Source organism: Myzus persicae, unplaced genomic scaffold (assembly GCF_001856785.1).
Source record: "Myzus persicae strain clone G006 unplaced genomic scaffold, MPER_G0061.0, whole genome shotgun sequence".
In the NCBI taxonomy this organism is placed as follows: domain Eukaryota; kingdom Metazoa; phylum Arthropoda; class Insecta; order Hemiptera; family Aphididae; genus Myzus; species Myzus persicae.
The window spans coordinates 1010805-1027231 of record NW_019100468.1 but is presented as its reverse complement, the minus strand read 5'-3'; the positions used below and the strand labels follow the sequence as shown (position 1 = coordinate 1027231).

The following is a 16427-nucleotide window of genomic DNA, read 5'->3' as shown; positions in this document are numbered from 1 at the left end:
GTGTTAACTAGATAATAGATACCATAATATTTTAAATGTTTCGATTTCAAAAATCATTAATCATAATTTGTAAAACAAATCGTTTAATATGTTTTGTATATTTGTATTATCATTTATTATTATCATAATTTTTTATTTTACGCAGAACTGGGCTCTAACCTATCATTCAAATTTAGTATACTTGTATTATTATTTATTTTTTTGTTAACAGCTGTATCCACATTTAGGTATAGTCTTGGGGATTTTATTTCGAGGGATTTTTTTGCCGATTACAACTATTATGTATACTAATATTAAGTGTTTTTAAATTACGTATATAATTGTATCATGATTGAAATTTTTTTAATAATGAGGATTGTTCTAGAATTACCTACATACTCATAATGTTAATAAACTGTAAAATACATAGTGGTACATAAATACATCGTATTCAATTATTTTAGCACAAAAATATTGTGTAAAAAAAGTTGAAAGTGGTACTCACACTACAAGACCCTCAATAAATGTATGACTCTTGAATCTATACCTTTAAATAAGGAAAAAATTACCCAACATAACATAGAATAAATATATTTACTAAGTATTTTTTTTGTTGAGTAAATGTAGTAGGTATATCAAGTCAAAATATTTGATTATCAAAAAGTATTACGTGTGTGAAGTCACCCCCCCCCCCCAAACTTTAACCCAGGAACTTCAAACCACTAAAATTGCTATTTATTTGCTAAAATTTGGTATGAAGTTTTTAGAATTTACATGGTTTTGATTTTCCCAGAAAAGATTATTTTACTTGAGGGGGGGGGGATCTGACCTTAGCCACCTCACTTTAACATAGGAACTTAAAATTTTGCATGGCTCATCTTTATTCACCTACTCATTCGAACCTGGTATCAAACATTTATATTCAACTAAGATTTTAGATGAAGAATATTTATTATTTATTTAAAATTTTTTTTACTAATTATGGATTTGTATTATTACAACTTTTATTAATTAAAGTTAATTTATTAAAATACATTTGTTTTTATTGATTTAGGCATTTAATCCAATTAAGAATATTTTTTATTCAATTTAGATTTTTTTTAGTATTATATTTTTTAATAATTTAGGTTTTTTATTTAAGTAAGAATAATCTTTATCAATTTTAAATGTATTATTAATTTATGCTTTTTATGAGTATTATATTTTTTTTTATTGATTAAGAATTTTTGTTAAATTTTATACTCAAATTACGTTTTGATTTTAAAATGAGATTTTTGTCCTCAACTTGACTTTTTAGTGAAATAAGGTTTTCAATTCATCGTCCTTTTTCATTCTAGTTATATTGGCTTATTAAATATCGAATATTTTTTTTTTTGTTAATTTAAAGAAAAAAAAAGTTGAAAAAAAAAATCAATTAAATTTTAAAATAGTCAGAAGGTTATCCTATAAAATAGCTACTCGGTCTCACACTCTCACCATATGTTGGTAGTTAGATATGCAATTGTAGAATAGAAGTGAAGTTAAACGTCTGTCGACGTCGTTTCAATTGGTCTATATTTACTATTTACAGCCACAGACAATATAGTATCAAAATAAACAGCCAATAACATGTTAATGTACATAAGGGCAAATAAGGTGAGTAGGACAGTCAATGTTGTTAACTCATAATATAATAGCACATTGATGTTGCATATTGAAAAATAAAAATAAAAAATAAAATAATAATTTGAAAAAAAAAATTATTCGAAAAAAAATATAATAATTTTGAAAAATAAAAATTAATTAAATTTCAAAATGTTTATTTTTAATTTTTTTTTTCAAAACATTTTTTTTTTTAATATACAACATCAATATACTATTATATTATGAGTAGTTAACTAGTTGTTAACATTGACTGACCTACTCACCTTATTTGCCCTTATATACATTATCATGTAATTGGGTGTTTATTTTGATAGTATATTATCTGTGGCTGTAAATACAGACCGATTTGAACGACGCCGACAAACGTTTAACTTCACTTCTATTGTACAATTGCATATCTAACTACCAACATATGAGCAACCGATGGTGAGACCAAGTAGCTATTTTATAGGATAACCTTGTGACTACCGAGTACAAAACCAAAAACTCAAAGTAATATAATGTAATTTATTGAATTAGAAAAAAAGAAATATGTATATATTACTATATATGCATATACATAGTATATACCTATGTAATATGAAAGGTAATGAAGACAATAAGTCAATAACACTGCCTTTTCCTGAATATTTTGTTAAAAAAGAAGAGATTATTACTACAGGTATACACTAATATATACGAATACATAAATTATAAAGTATTGTACATAAGTTTATTACATATCTTATTAAGTATTGTCTTTTTTATGTTTATTTAAGTACAAATGAACCACATAACAGAGCATACTTTAAACAACATAAGAACAGTTCAACGTTGTTGATTGAATGTACATTATAAAATATCCAGTATAATATTCATGTTCAACAACGCTATACATCGGCAAGTCTAAAATTTACACAAATATAACTTATTTAATAAAAATAAACAGTTGATGTAAAAGAAATAGCTCTGTGTGTGAATTATCTATTTGCTAATTTGATATAATTCACATAAATTCACTCAATTAAATTAATTTAATAGTTAAAGAGATAACATTATTATGTGAATGTTGTCTTACTATGTTGATTTAAGTATTAATGTACCACGTAACAGAGGATACATTGAACTATATAAAAACAGTTGAACGTTGCTCATTAAAATAAAATCCAGTAAAATATTAAATTTGTGTTCAACAATGTTCAACATTTACAATATCTATACATCAGTGATCAGTCAGCCTAAAAGTCAATTTAAACTACCTTAGGGATGCGGCAATCAATATCGCAAATAATTCAATATGATATGGACAGATTCCATATAGGGCATATCAGAGAGCCTTAATGTTTGCCTTATTATTAAGGCCCTCTAGAGCATATAGCTTGTTGGCATAATATAGCATATTAATAGCATGTGCCATGTGGTTGCGCCATATCATTCGGAGCCATCACTTTTCATGGCAATAGCTGCATTGCCGCGTAATCCCGCGTAATCCCGCGTCCGACGCCGACGAAGGTTGGCTGCACTGGTGATCGCACCGGATAGACGCGACTGGCGCCCGGGCGCCACAAGCATACAGCTGCTGCAGTGTGAGCCGCGCTTAGTGCGCATTGTCAGTTCGCCACTTGCCGCCGTCACGATTCCCGCATTCGCGATCTTCATTCCTCGCCCCCCGAACACAGTCAACCGTCCGTTGCCGCTAGTCACAACCGCTTGGTGTTACATTACTACTGTACGCGCGACCGACTGCTGCAGCCGCCCGCCCGCGTCTCGTTGTGTTTCGAACGATTTCGTGATCTGCGCAGCCGACTCATCATCAAGGTACGGAGTAAAGTTTCGGAATTCAGTAAATTGTCGCGCCGGCAATTGATAACCGCTACGGCAACGACAATAATATTATTATTGTTGTCGATAATCAATCGTCCCGCTCACTGCCGCATTTGTGTGTGTGTGTGTGTGTGTGTGTGTGTGTGGCGTGTGTTCACCAATACATCACTTCATCCGACACTCGACAGACGCGATGACGGACAGCATACGCGCTTAGCTCTCGAAAGCCCTCAGAGTCTCTCCAGGTCGACGCCGTCGATTTTACGTCTTATTCGTCCCGTTGCGGATAAGCGTCGGCGCGCACTATCGTCGTCTACTGTTCGTTGATCGGTACATATTTAATGGCCGCGAAGATGAAGCTGGTCGACAACGTCGTGCGCAGCTTCAAGGTGGCCAAGGTGTTCCGCGAGAACACGGACAAGATCAATAGCTTTGACTTTTCGCCTGCCGGCGATTACATCATATCATGCAGCGAAGACGACCAGATCGTCATCTACGACAGCCAGAAGGGTGAGCTGTCCAAGACCATCAACAGCAAGAAGTATGGCGTTGATCTCATACATTTTGCGCACACCAAGACTACTGCCATACACAGCTCGACCAAAGTCGACGACACCATCAGGTATTATATGTTGGCCAACCAGCCACCTCCTCACACAATCGGTGCCTTGTTTGCTAAGGTTATATTTTGACCAATTATTATACTTAAATTTATTGTACTAGACAGCGGACGCTCGCTTGAGTAGTTGAATATTATAATTTTCGGTCAACATCAATAGCGACTAGGTCTCGTCCGTAATGTTTTAATATTTGCTTCATAGCAAATGTTTATACCTTATAATGTAATTTAATATTAATATGTTATTTTTACTTTACTACATACCAACTGTAAATTTATGTATTCTTATATTGCACTTTGGCATTCTCAGGTGTTTTTCAAAATATAGAAAAAAACTAGCTACTTAGGTAGGTATTATCAATATGTAAAAGATTTCACTTTGATTACCTTGTACTTACAAAGTATCCCCTACCTATTTAATTTTAATCAAATCATTTATTAAGCACATCTGAAAACAATGTTTGTCAAATGTGAAGTAGCAACTATGTGCTGTTTAAGTATATACTGTTGACATGTATGTAAAAATTCAGTTTCTGCGTTGGTATAACAACAAACATGACCAAAATTACCAGTGTAAGGAATATAATAATTAGAAATCTCTTAAAGAATATAGTTAATTATACCATAAATAGTTAAAATAATTATTCTTTATTTTTAACAAGGTAGTACAAACTTAAATTTAAAGCATATCTACCTAAATAATATGTTATGTACTAGGTAGCTTATTTTAAATCAAAGTCTACCTATACTCTCCCCAAAGAGAACAATCACTCTAACACCAGAAAGTTAGTGAGAGATGCTTGGAACTGATGTAAATCGGTTGACCGACTGTTTGTTCTCTTTTAAGACCAAGTATACCTACCTTTTAAGTTCAAAAATATAGCATGAACTCACCAGAAAACAAACTACAAAAAAATATATATCTTGGTGTATAAAAAATGTATGCAATTTCAACACTTAAAAAAGTTTGAAACTTTTCTACTTTACCGGCAACCTTTTTTTGTAATTTTTTTTTTGAACATGGTAGTTGTTAATCATACTGAAAATGATGGTTAGTCAGTATTTGGCACTTGGATTTAGTTTTGAAGTTAATAGTATTTTCATTTATATGGGTACACGTTCATGCAATTATCACTAGTTGAATATTGTTACGCAGTGGAATTATTAATCATGTTCAACCTAGCATACAGAAATCAAAACTCGCCTGGGACTGATTTTGCATTTTTTAAACAAATTTAGTGATAGGTTGAACATTTTTAGTTGAAGTTAGATAAGTAATTTCTCCCTACACCTGCTGGCTCCAGTTGCCATGGGTGTCCTAACCTTGATTTAATATATGAAAAAAGGGCACATCGTTAAAAAATAAAGACCAAAGTATCAGTTAGGTTTGGTCTTTAAAAATCAAGAAAATATTTAAAGGCCTTGCTGTAAATATTTCAAAATTTAACAATATTTAAATGTATAAGTAACTACGTACCTACCTAAAACCTAAATACAAATATTTTAAATAAATTGGATTAAGGTACCTATTTTTTTTATTTTTAGATATTTATCATTACATGATAATAAGTACATTCGCTATTTCACGGGACATGCCAAAAAAGTTGTATCACTATGTGTGTCTCCTATTGAAGACATGTTTGTTTCTGGGTCATTGGACAAAAGTCTCAGATTATGGGATTTGAGATCACCCAATTGCCAAGGTTATATCAATGTTATGGGAAGACCAGTTGCAGCTTTTGATCCTGAAGGTTTAGTGTTGGCTGCTGGCATTAATTCTGAAACTCTCAAACTGTTTGACGTTAGGTAAATTAATTTTTGTTCATTTGCATTGAATTAAATAAGGATCTTTGGCTAACACCTTTAATTTTAGATCATTTGACAAAGGGCCTTTCATAACTGTGAAGCTTCCTCAAGAGAAAGAATGTGACTGGACCGACCTCAAATTTAGTCAGGATGGCCGAACCATACTTATTCCTACTAATGGGTCTTTAATTAGATTGATAAATGCCTTTAATGGTACTCCGATTCAGACTTTTACTGGTCACCTGAATAATAAAGGCATTCCTATTGAAGCATCATTCAGTCCAGATTCTCAATACATATTCAGTGGTTCAACTGATGGTCGTATTCATGTATGGAATGCGGTTACTGGCTATAAAGTTTGTGTTCTCAATGGTGATCATCCAGGTCCGGTACATTGTGTTAAATTTAATCCCAAATACATGATGATGGCCTCCGCATGTACAAATATGGCATTTTGGTTACCTACAGCTGATGAGTTAGCCAATTTGGCATAAGTCAAATATTAATTCTTTGGATGTGCATTTGACTTACATTACCTAAGTACAATGTACTTATATAAAGTTAAAACATTTTAATTATTGATTTTCCTATAATTTAAGTTAACTTATTAACTTTTATTCAGTTATTTGAAAAGAATAAATGTATTTATTTTTTATTTTTAATCATTTTTAGTTAATGAGTAAACACTCCTTGATGTAAAAGTCAGTTATTTTGTTTTACTACTCCTTTTGAATGATTGATGCATTTGACAAATTTTGATTTTTATACTTGATTTAAGGTTATTTATTAATTAAGTTATGAAATGTTTAGAATGAATTGATGTTTATTAGTCCTGATCTTATATATTATATTATTATATGTGTGTTATATTTAAGATTAAGAATTTTCTTGCAAATGTCTTATTTCTTTCTAAATTAACTGCTGAGTTTCATTGTTACAACATCAATATTACTTTTGATTATTGGATTATTGGTGATATTTTATTGAGCAACGTCAAATCCAATAATATAAAATATAAATGTGTAGTAATTTTAATCTGACAGATATCTTTTTAACTGATGATCTCAAAAAGAATTTCACAGGATTATCAGTTAGCGGTTTGACATTCAGCAGTATTGGCAATGTTTTAATACTTGCTATTTACCAAATTGACATATTTTTAAAAACATAATGCTCATTGACATTTATGACCAGTCAGTACCCTAACTAATGGTGCTTTAAAACATTTAAATTTAATTCAGACACATAATACCCACAGATAATTGAATTGCTTTTTAATGTAATAAAAAAATCATAATGTATTATGTTTTAAACAACTAAAAGTAAAATTGAATATTTATGTAATTACTTATATCTGGTGTTTGACCAAAAACTATGATTAAAGATGATAAAAGTTTTGAATATATTATATTTTTTATTTTAATAAATAAATAATTGTTGAATTTGTGAATCTTTAGAGAATGTTAGCACAATATTTATTTTCTTTCTCAGACCTACAATATAGATACAAGTAAAATTGTTTTTTGTGTTTACTGAGTAACTTTAGATTAAAATCGCCTATTACAAAAATTACAGAAGATAATGTTTTTGAGGGTTTGGCATAATATAAGTTTTATGTGTTATTGTTATTTGATTTAAAAACAACTTTTATAAATGTAAAATTTATACTTTTTATAAATTAATGGATATTAAATTATTTTGAGACACTATTTAGACAAAACGAAATGTCATACCCTCAAAAACATAAAAATGCTTTTTATGAGAATCTTTTTTGTCTAAGTCGTGTGTGGGTCGGTAATAAGAAAGAAAGTACAATCTGTGCTCTTACATCCTTTCAAGTAAATTTGATGTTACAACAAATAAAGTTTGACTATGAAAAAAAAACTAGTTTGTGAATGTAATCACACTCCATGACTATTTTTTTTATTAGTTATAACTTATAAAATATATTTTTAATTATTCTATTATAACAATTAACAACTCATAAAATAAGTGACAAATTCAATAATTGTATATTTAATAAAATTCATGAATTTTAAATTATTAAGTATGATGTTTTATCTTAATCTGTTATAAACACTGCTTATGTCATTTGAACTTGTAAATAATCTGAAAACTAATATTCTAAATTGTATGTTGTATTTAATGTGTTTTTTGTTAAGAAGGCTCCACTTATCGATTTGTTATCTGTGAAAATCTTATATACATCATTCTAAATTTAATTGTTGCAGACAACCCTAAGGCCATTAGGTTGTATGGTATTAAACTATCGTACATTGATTATTTGAATGCCTAACCGATAATACTCTATAAATAAATCTATAAATTAAATCAAAGGTCAGTTTAAAACTATAATTTGTTGTGTTTCTAATGCATTACACACATCATACATAACAAATTGATATGTTCTGTCCTCTTTAAGTAATACAAGTTACTATTATTTTAATATACAACTATTATGTATTAATTTATAATTATTTATCAAAGTTTAAGAGTAACAAAAATTATATTGAATAAAGAAATCGTGGAACATCAGCGTTGTAATAATTGTGTTAATATTATAATAATAGTTTAGTACCTACTTTATATGTTTTAATTGATATTTATTTTGTCAATTATTTATTTTTATTTTTTAAAAGATTTTATTGTATTTATTAATGCAAGAAAGAAAAATCCTTCGTGTTAAACTAAATTTTGAATGAAAACCATTTTTTTTAATGATTTTATATGGTATGTTGAATATTAAATTCTGAATAGTTTATCCGTAGTAGTATGGTCTATAATTTTTTAGGCCTAAATTTTTATACAATACTTTAATTCTATAAGTTAAAATGAAATGTGTATACCAGATATTACCTAATTATTTAAAAGGTATCGTTAAAGTTTATTATTTTTTTAAATGTTTTTTTATTTAAAATCAGTATTCTTGAATGTTGTAATTTTCCATTAAATATATCATATCATGTTCTTAACATAATATCAATTAAAAAATAATTTTATGTTATACAAGCAAAAAAAGAATTTGTTTGCTAAAGCTTATAATGTAATAACTAATAACCATTTTCTTTGTCATTCAATGGTTTAATTTTAAAGTTGTCTTACATATGGGCGCTATTTTTATAACTCGCTATTATTCAAATGAATGCAATGTTATATATAATCGGTTGATGTATAATTTTTCCAAATTTCAATTGGAACATTATATTACTGGTCGTTTATTATTAATCATTATTCATCAAAAACAAAAATAATATACATGTATCTTTCATGTTGATAATTTTAGAATCTAGAAACATCATTATGTAAGTTTAGATAGTGTTAAGTAAAAATAAAAAAAAATTAACAATATGCCATTATTACATAATAATGTGTGCAATTTGTTTGTGTAACGTAAAATACTAAAATACTAAAATGCAAAACCCATATTATCTAGGATAAGTTTTAAAAATGAGTATTGTTGGAATGTATTTATGGAAATATTATCATAATAAAAGAAAATGTATTATATTCTTTTTAATTATTTGTTTTAACGAATAGAGCTGTAAGATTTTGTTGATAATTTGTTGAAAAGAATGATAAATTAACAGCGGTGTATTTAGGCCGATGTCTGAACGCCAACCCATATTATTGTGACAATGTTGGGTTCTATTTTGCCGAGAAATAACATCCGACAGCTATTATATTTTTAACTTCTAATGTTGTAAAACTGCATTATCATACCTGTAAATAATTTAGTCTTCTATTTTTTCGCGGTACCGAATCCGACTAGGTGATTGGCTGGTATCTGTCGTCACGTGGTTGGTGGACCACTATGGCATCGAATCGTATTTGGCGGTTGCGGGTATGAATAGGCGGAGCCTGTTTAGTTTACGCCCAATTGTTGCTTACGCGGGGTAACATGGCCACAAATGAGGAAGCGCTATTGGTCTAGATATTAATTTAGTTTATCTTGCCGAAACATCTTGTTTTCAAAAAAAAAAAGGGGGAGTAAACATCGATTCTGCTGGCTGCTGTTCATATTAACATTGATTTTATAATATACAGATGAGCCATAGCATATGAGTTTTCGGTGACAATAATTATGATTTATGATCCATTGCGGACATACCTATTTAATTAATCATAGTAGATACGTTAATATTAATTATTTATTTATTTGAATATTCAGACGGATGGATCCAGTTACAATTATTAAAGACGTCTATAGGGCTTACAATCAAATAATATGATGTAATATAATTTTTTGTTATTGCAATTAATATTGAGTAAAAAATACAGTACAGATAGTAATGTAATTAATAATATGAATAATTTAGTTAAGCATGGTGTGTGATATTGTTACATTTAAAATCGAAATAATTCACAAAATAAAATGACTAAAAATGAAATTTATAGCAAAAAAACTTAACTTAATGAGATATTTATGTCATGATCTAAGGTTTGCATTAAATGCAATGTAAAATGATACAGCGAACCTCGCGGCCGATGGCATAATTTGAATCACAGAAAACTCCTATGCCATCATTTCGTAATGGCTTTTCTGTACATCATTCATGCATAGTATATTTCGTCCATAGACTCCACAATTCAAGATAAACAGGTTACTCAAAGCAGTAATATTTTTGTTACCCAGTTTGTGTACTACTATAGTAGAAGTAATAGTAAAAGTGGCCCTCGAAAGTGGCTTAGCTAGTGACGCTATTTCAGAAAAACATTGGTTCTCCACTTTGGAGGGTATAGAGAGCCGGTTATTAATGAGTAATTGATTTAAGTTTGCCGCGCCTTGTTCGGCACATGTTCAGTATAGCCACTCCGTAAAAACATCCACCAGTCAAGCTAACATGGCCACCTTTGCTGAAAACTACCATATACAAGCAATGAGTGTATGGAAAGCGTAACAACCAACAACATTGAGGACGCTGTTTGATTACTCTATTGACGATGAAGATAAGGTGACACGGCTTCTGTATCGGCTTTCAGTGGTACGATTTTGACATAAAAATCACGGCAGTTTGATAGTTCAGAATTTATCACCCGAGTACGCCACCATTCGTATATGGGATGGCAGACTTTTATAAGAGTCTTAATGGAGATTTATATTTGAATTGTATTTAAGTGTATAAATTGTTGTTGAAATGTCAATAATCTGCTTGCCAACATAATATACTTAATGTTATATTGTATAGATGATGAAAATAAACCAATGTTTTGGAATCATGTACTAATTATTATGTAAAAATCGTAATAATATTACATGATAATAATGTATCCTGCATATTGTACCAACAAATTTATTTATTTAAATAAAATGTATATTTATTGTATGATATGTATATGTTTGTTTATGGATTGATACATATATATATACCAAAAAGAAACTAGTAATACCTACATACAATAGGTATAAGGTACGGGTTATAAATTATAATACTGTTAATAAAAGCTCAAATAAACTACTACTTTTTTTTCTCAATTTTATTTTGTTTATAATGTAATAGGTAATACAAAAAGGGTTTAAAAATAATTTATTTAAATATGAACAGTTATTTGTTTAGTGTGAGTTTTGACCATGTGCGGCTTCTAATGACATCCCGGCAAAATCCGACTCCTATTTCGGACGAAGAAATACGAAGTAGGTAACTTAATGTTTCATCTGTAAGTCGATTTCTATGTTTTGATTTAATATGTTTCATGTTTGAAAATATAAGTAATTCCAAACATGGATAACATTTTTAATGCAAACTCTCGTAAAAGTTGATATTTTAGAATAGGTAATTTTTTCCAAAGCTTATCTCAATCTCTTTTGTAGATAATAATAATGGATCTCTTTGCAACTCACATATTTCTAATTGAAGTTCAGCATCTTGCTTTTCAATTTCAACTGCCATTGGATATTTGGATTATTAAACAAATTTATTTGAGGTCGCATAAGTTCAACTTCTTAAAATCGTCTTTCGAATTCCACAGTTAATTCGTCCAAGTGGGTAATGTTATGTTCAAAATTAAACTTGTCGTTAAATTCTATTTTTATAATTCCACAACAGTACAACACGGAAAATGTATTAGTTTTTTTCAACGACTAATTTTCTAAAAACAACTGATTTTTTTCTGAATCCATCTAAAATCCAATAATTTGAGAAATTGTTAGTTTTTTACCTTGAAGTTGTAAATTTAATTTATTTAAATGTTGAGAAATATCAGTTAAAAATGAGCAACCAATGTTTTATCTTCCCCCATCAGTTGAGTTCGTACATTCGTACCGTGAGGTCGTGCTCAACTCTCCGTTACTGTCTTATTCTGTTGTAATTGTTCGTATCTTTTTTTATGGCTTCCAATAGTGTTAACTGTTATATTAGTAATCTTGGTTTGGCTGAACTCGATGTTCCTATTAAGTGTGATGGCTGTAACTTTTTAACATAACAAGTGCTCGGGTCTTAATAGTAGTGAAATTAAATGTCTTGGGTTTAAGAATCGAAATTTTAAATTCTCTTGCGAAGCATGCCATAACGGTTTGCGTGATATTACCGAGCTTAAATTAATAATTAATCGTTTATTAGCTGAAGTTAATGAGCTAAAGAGTCAGAAGAATAATAACGTTCAAAATCATTCTGAGGAGTTTATAGTTGGCGAAATCGGCAAACGCAATATCAGAGCATCTAATTTAATATTTTATAACGTTCCAGAGTACAATTTAAATAATGCAGTCGATCGAGTTAAACATGACTCTAATCTTGTGGGTAATATAATTGATTCAATTATTACTGGTGGGAATATTAGACCGTCTAAAGTTATTCCGTCTTGGTATATTCATGGCAAAAATAATCCCCGTCCAATTAAGTCTGTATTTCGCACACCAGCCAATGTGTTCGAAATATTGAAATAAAAAAAAAAATTGTTATCATTTTAAACACCTTCCACTATATTGGTATCAGTTCGGATCGCACTCTTTATCAGGGGAACTATATGAAGACGCTTCGGGATGAACTTGAGTCTCGTAGAACAAATGGTGAAATTGATCTAATCATTAAATACATAAGAGGAACTCCAACCATCATTACCAAGGATAATGGTTCTATGCCCGTACCGGAAATTTTTTATAATTAATATTTTCTACCAAAAAGTTTGTGGTCTTTTAACAAAGATCCCTTTTTTACGTAATGCATTGTTGAATGTTAATTACAATACTATTCGTTTAACTGAAACTTGGCTAAATGATACAATTTTCGATTCAGAACTTGGTTTTACTAATTATAATTTATATCGTAATGATCTTAATAATTTGTCCCATGGAAAAAACCGAGGTGGTGGTGTTCTAATCGTAGTAAATAATATAATAAGTTGTGACGTATTAAATGTCTCTAGTGTTTTGGCCTTTTGGGTATGAGCAAGTTTTTTTGAAACTTATTTTGAATAACATTAACGTTAAAATAATTTTAGGTTGTATTTATATTCCACCAGACAGTTCTTGTGATGTATACTCTAAGCACTGAGGTCATTGAGCCTATATATCTTGTGTACCCCGAATACAATTATGTTATATCTGGTGATTTTAATTTAAATCAGTTCGACTGGTCTATTGATCCAATCACTCAAAATCATAATAAAGGTTCTTTAATTTTTAACTGTTAATTAAATTACTTACAACAAGTAAACTTAAAACAAGTAAACCATATACTTAACTGTAGTGGTTGAACTCTTGATTATATAATGATTAGTAGTAATGCTGAACTTACAAATATTTTTCATTCGTTAGAATCTCTTGTTCCTATAATTGATAATTATCATCCTCCACTAGATTTTATAATACAATTTAATAATGGATTGGTTAATGAATATTTTGAATCTCCATTCGTTTATAACTTTAATAACTGTTACTTTGATGATGTTACTCATTTCCTACGGCATGGGGACTGGGGTATTGATTTTTTAATCTTAATCTGAATAATAATTCATCTTTTTAATCGCTTATCGAAAAATTTTATGAAATTATTCATCACTCTTTTAATTTATTTGTGCCCAAAACAAAAATATATAATAATTATTCACTTATATGGGCTAACGCTGAACTCAGATTGTATAATTAAAAAAAAATGTACCCACAAAAAATTTAAGTTATTTCCTTCTGATGTTAATTATTATGATTTCTTTAATCTTAAAAAAAAAAATGTTAACTCTCTAATAGAAATCTAATAATTCTGTTCCTGATTGTGTAAATTACAATAACTCATCTTTCACCAATATTTTAGAAACAGCAAAATTATTTGCAAATTATTTTTCTAGTGTCTATACTAAAGATCTTCCGTTGTTCCTCTTCCTTCTGACAGTGTTGGGAAGGAAGTAGGAACGCGTTCCTTGTATAGGAACGAAGCTCATCAGTACGCGTTCTATTTAAAATATAGGAACGAGGAACGAGAAAGAGTTCCTATTTTTAAGAAACTTGAAAGAAAATTTCCGTTCCTCGAATAATGAAAAAAATAGTTATTTTTAACAGGTTGAGTGAAACAGTATTTATGAAGCGCATATAATAGTGTATTTCAGCGCCAAAACTGAGCCGCGACGCTGTCGGTTGACTATGTGTCGACACCGGTTCCGCGCGCCATGGACAATAAACGAAATACGTTCGCGAAATATTGATGTGTTTTACAAATTATCTGTACTACCTAATAATAATAATTGGCATAAATCTAGTTTTGGGGCCAAGCGATTTTTTCAATTTTTTTATCGAAACGTATGTATCTCATCGAGTTAAGAACGATGGTGCAATCAGAATTTGTCGCTCTCATTTAGTTCTGAAGTTATGGTATTCCAAAGTTTTCGATTTTACGTTTATAGGTTATGCGCGCCCAACTCTTGCGATATACTTGCTGGAGTACCCCAAGGAAGCGACATTGCCCCCTTTTTGTACATCATATTTACAGCTGACATTCCGACCACAGAAAACACTACTATGGGTACATATGCAGACGACACTGCCATTCTTGCCGCTAACTCCGATCCAGACACATGCTCCCACCATCTCCAAAACCATCTCAACATGATTTCAAAGTGGTGCAACGCATGGAAAATCAAAGTAAACGAATTAAAATCTACACATATTACCTTCACCCTCAGACCTAAGGACTGTCCTGAAGTTTCTTTCAACAATTCAGTAATCCCCCACTCAAGAGAAGCCAAATACCTCGGCCTGCTACTCGACAGGAGACTCACCTGGGGTCCCCATCTCAAAAACAAAAGGAAACAGCTTAACTCCCGCCTACACGTCATCAGACCTCTCCTCAAATCAAACATGAACCTGTCCAACCGTTTACTTTTATATAAAAGTCTCCTCCAACCAATATGGTCATACGGAATCGCCCTCTGGGGCACTGCCAAACCATCAAACCTTCGGACAATCCAAGCTTTCCAATCTATGTCTTCGCATGGTCACCAAAGCACCTTGGTATGTCACAAATGCCGCTTTACATCAAGACCTCAAAGTACAATCCATCAACCAAACAGCAATCACATTCTACTCAAGACTTCACTGCAAAGTGCAAGGCCACTCAAACAAATTAATATCCAATCTTCACTCAAAACATCTTCTCGGCAACTCCACCCGCCGACTCAACAGAAATTGGTCCAGAGACCTTATCTAAAATACTAATATACTTACTTAATTAGATTTATGACTGACCAAAAGGTAGCTCAACTATGAGCTTCCCTTCACTGCCCCGTCATTTTCATCCCTCCTCCAATTTACTCATTGTACATAACTTGTATAGATTGTAAATTGTCAATAAACACTATTTAAAAAAAAAAAAAGTTAGTTAGTTATGCGCGCAACACTACTATAATGACGCGCGGAGGACCATATTTGTTGTTTTTTGGTACTTACGTATTCGGTATAACTTTTTTTTTTGAAACTTATGTACCTAGTTATGTATTATGTACCCTGTGACTTACTTGAGCCTTGAGGTGGTGTTGCATAGCAAGTCGGGGGATATTTTCGATTTGCGGAGCGTAGCGACAATTGCCGATACACGCGTAATGACTGCGACTTTGAATTGCCATAACTTTTGAACAATAGTTCCATTCAATTTAAGAACCCTGACAATGGCGCACACACAAATAACGTGGAGGGGATGTGGAGACACGCAAAGGCATTTCTTTCGCAGTATTGTAGAAAAAAAAGATTTTTTACTGGGTACTTAGCGAAGTTTATGTTCATTAAGTATTGTAAATCGATTAATGTAGACCCCTTACCCCAAATTTTTAAAATAGCGGGAGAATTATATAATCCCGTTAATGCTATGTTGTTGGAAAATAATTCCGATGACTCTAAATCTGACGATGATACAGAAGACAACTCTGTATAATAATAAACTTACCTATGTAAATAAAAAGATACTTTAAAAATCGTTTTTTTTTATTAATATTTTATATTTTGTTTTTGGTATACTATAAAGAGTAAACAAAATAGGGAAAATGTGATTGCACCAAAAACTTGGGTATACAAAAAAACTTATAAAAAAAAAAATGTTAAAAAAGTAGGTTAATAAAAAGTTAAAAAATGAAAAAAAGACGAAATTGATAAAAA

General features: G+C 30.5%; 1 protein-coding gene across 1 annotated transcript; it reads left to right on the top strand.

The window, feature by feature from the left end:
* Nucleotides 1–3193: 3193 nt before the first annotated feature.
* Nucleotides 3194–9368, top strand: LOC111028230 (WD repeat-containing protein 82). The gene is made up of 3 exons (XM_022306818.1): nucleotides 3194–4048; nucleotides 5591–5851; nucleotides 5919–9368. Exons 1-3 carry the CDS (start codon nucleotides 3768–3770, stop codon nucleotides 6343–6345), a joined length of 969 nt encoding a protein of 322 aa, XP_022162510.1. The 5' UTR covers nucleotides 3194–3767; the 3' UTR covers nucleotides 6346–9368.
* Nucleotides 9369–16427: the final 7059 nt, after the last annotated feature.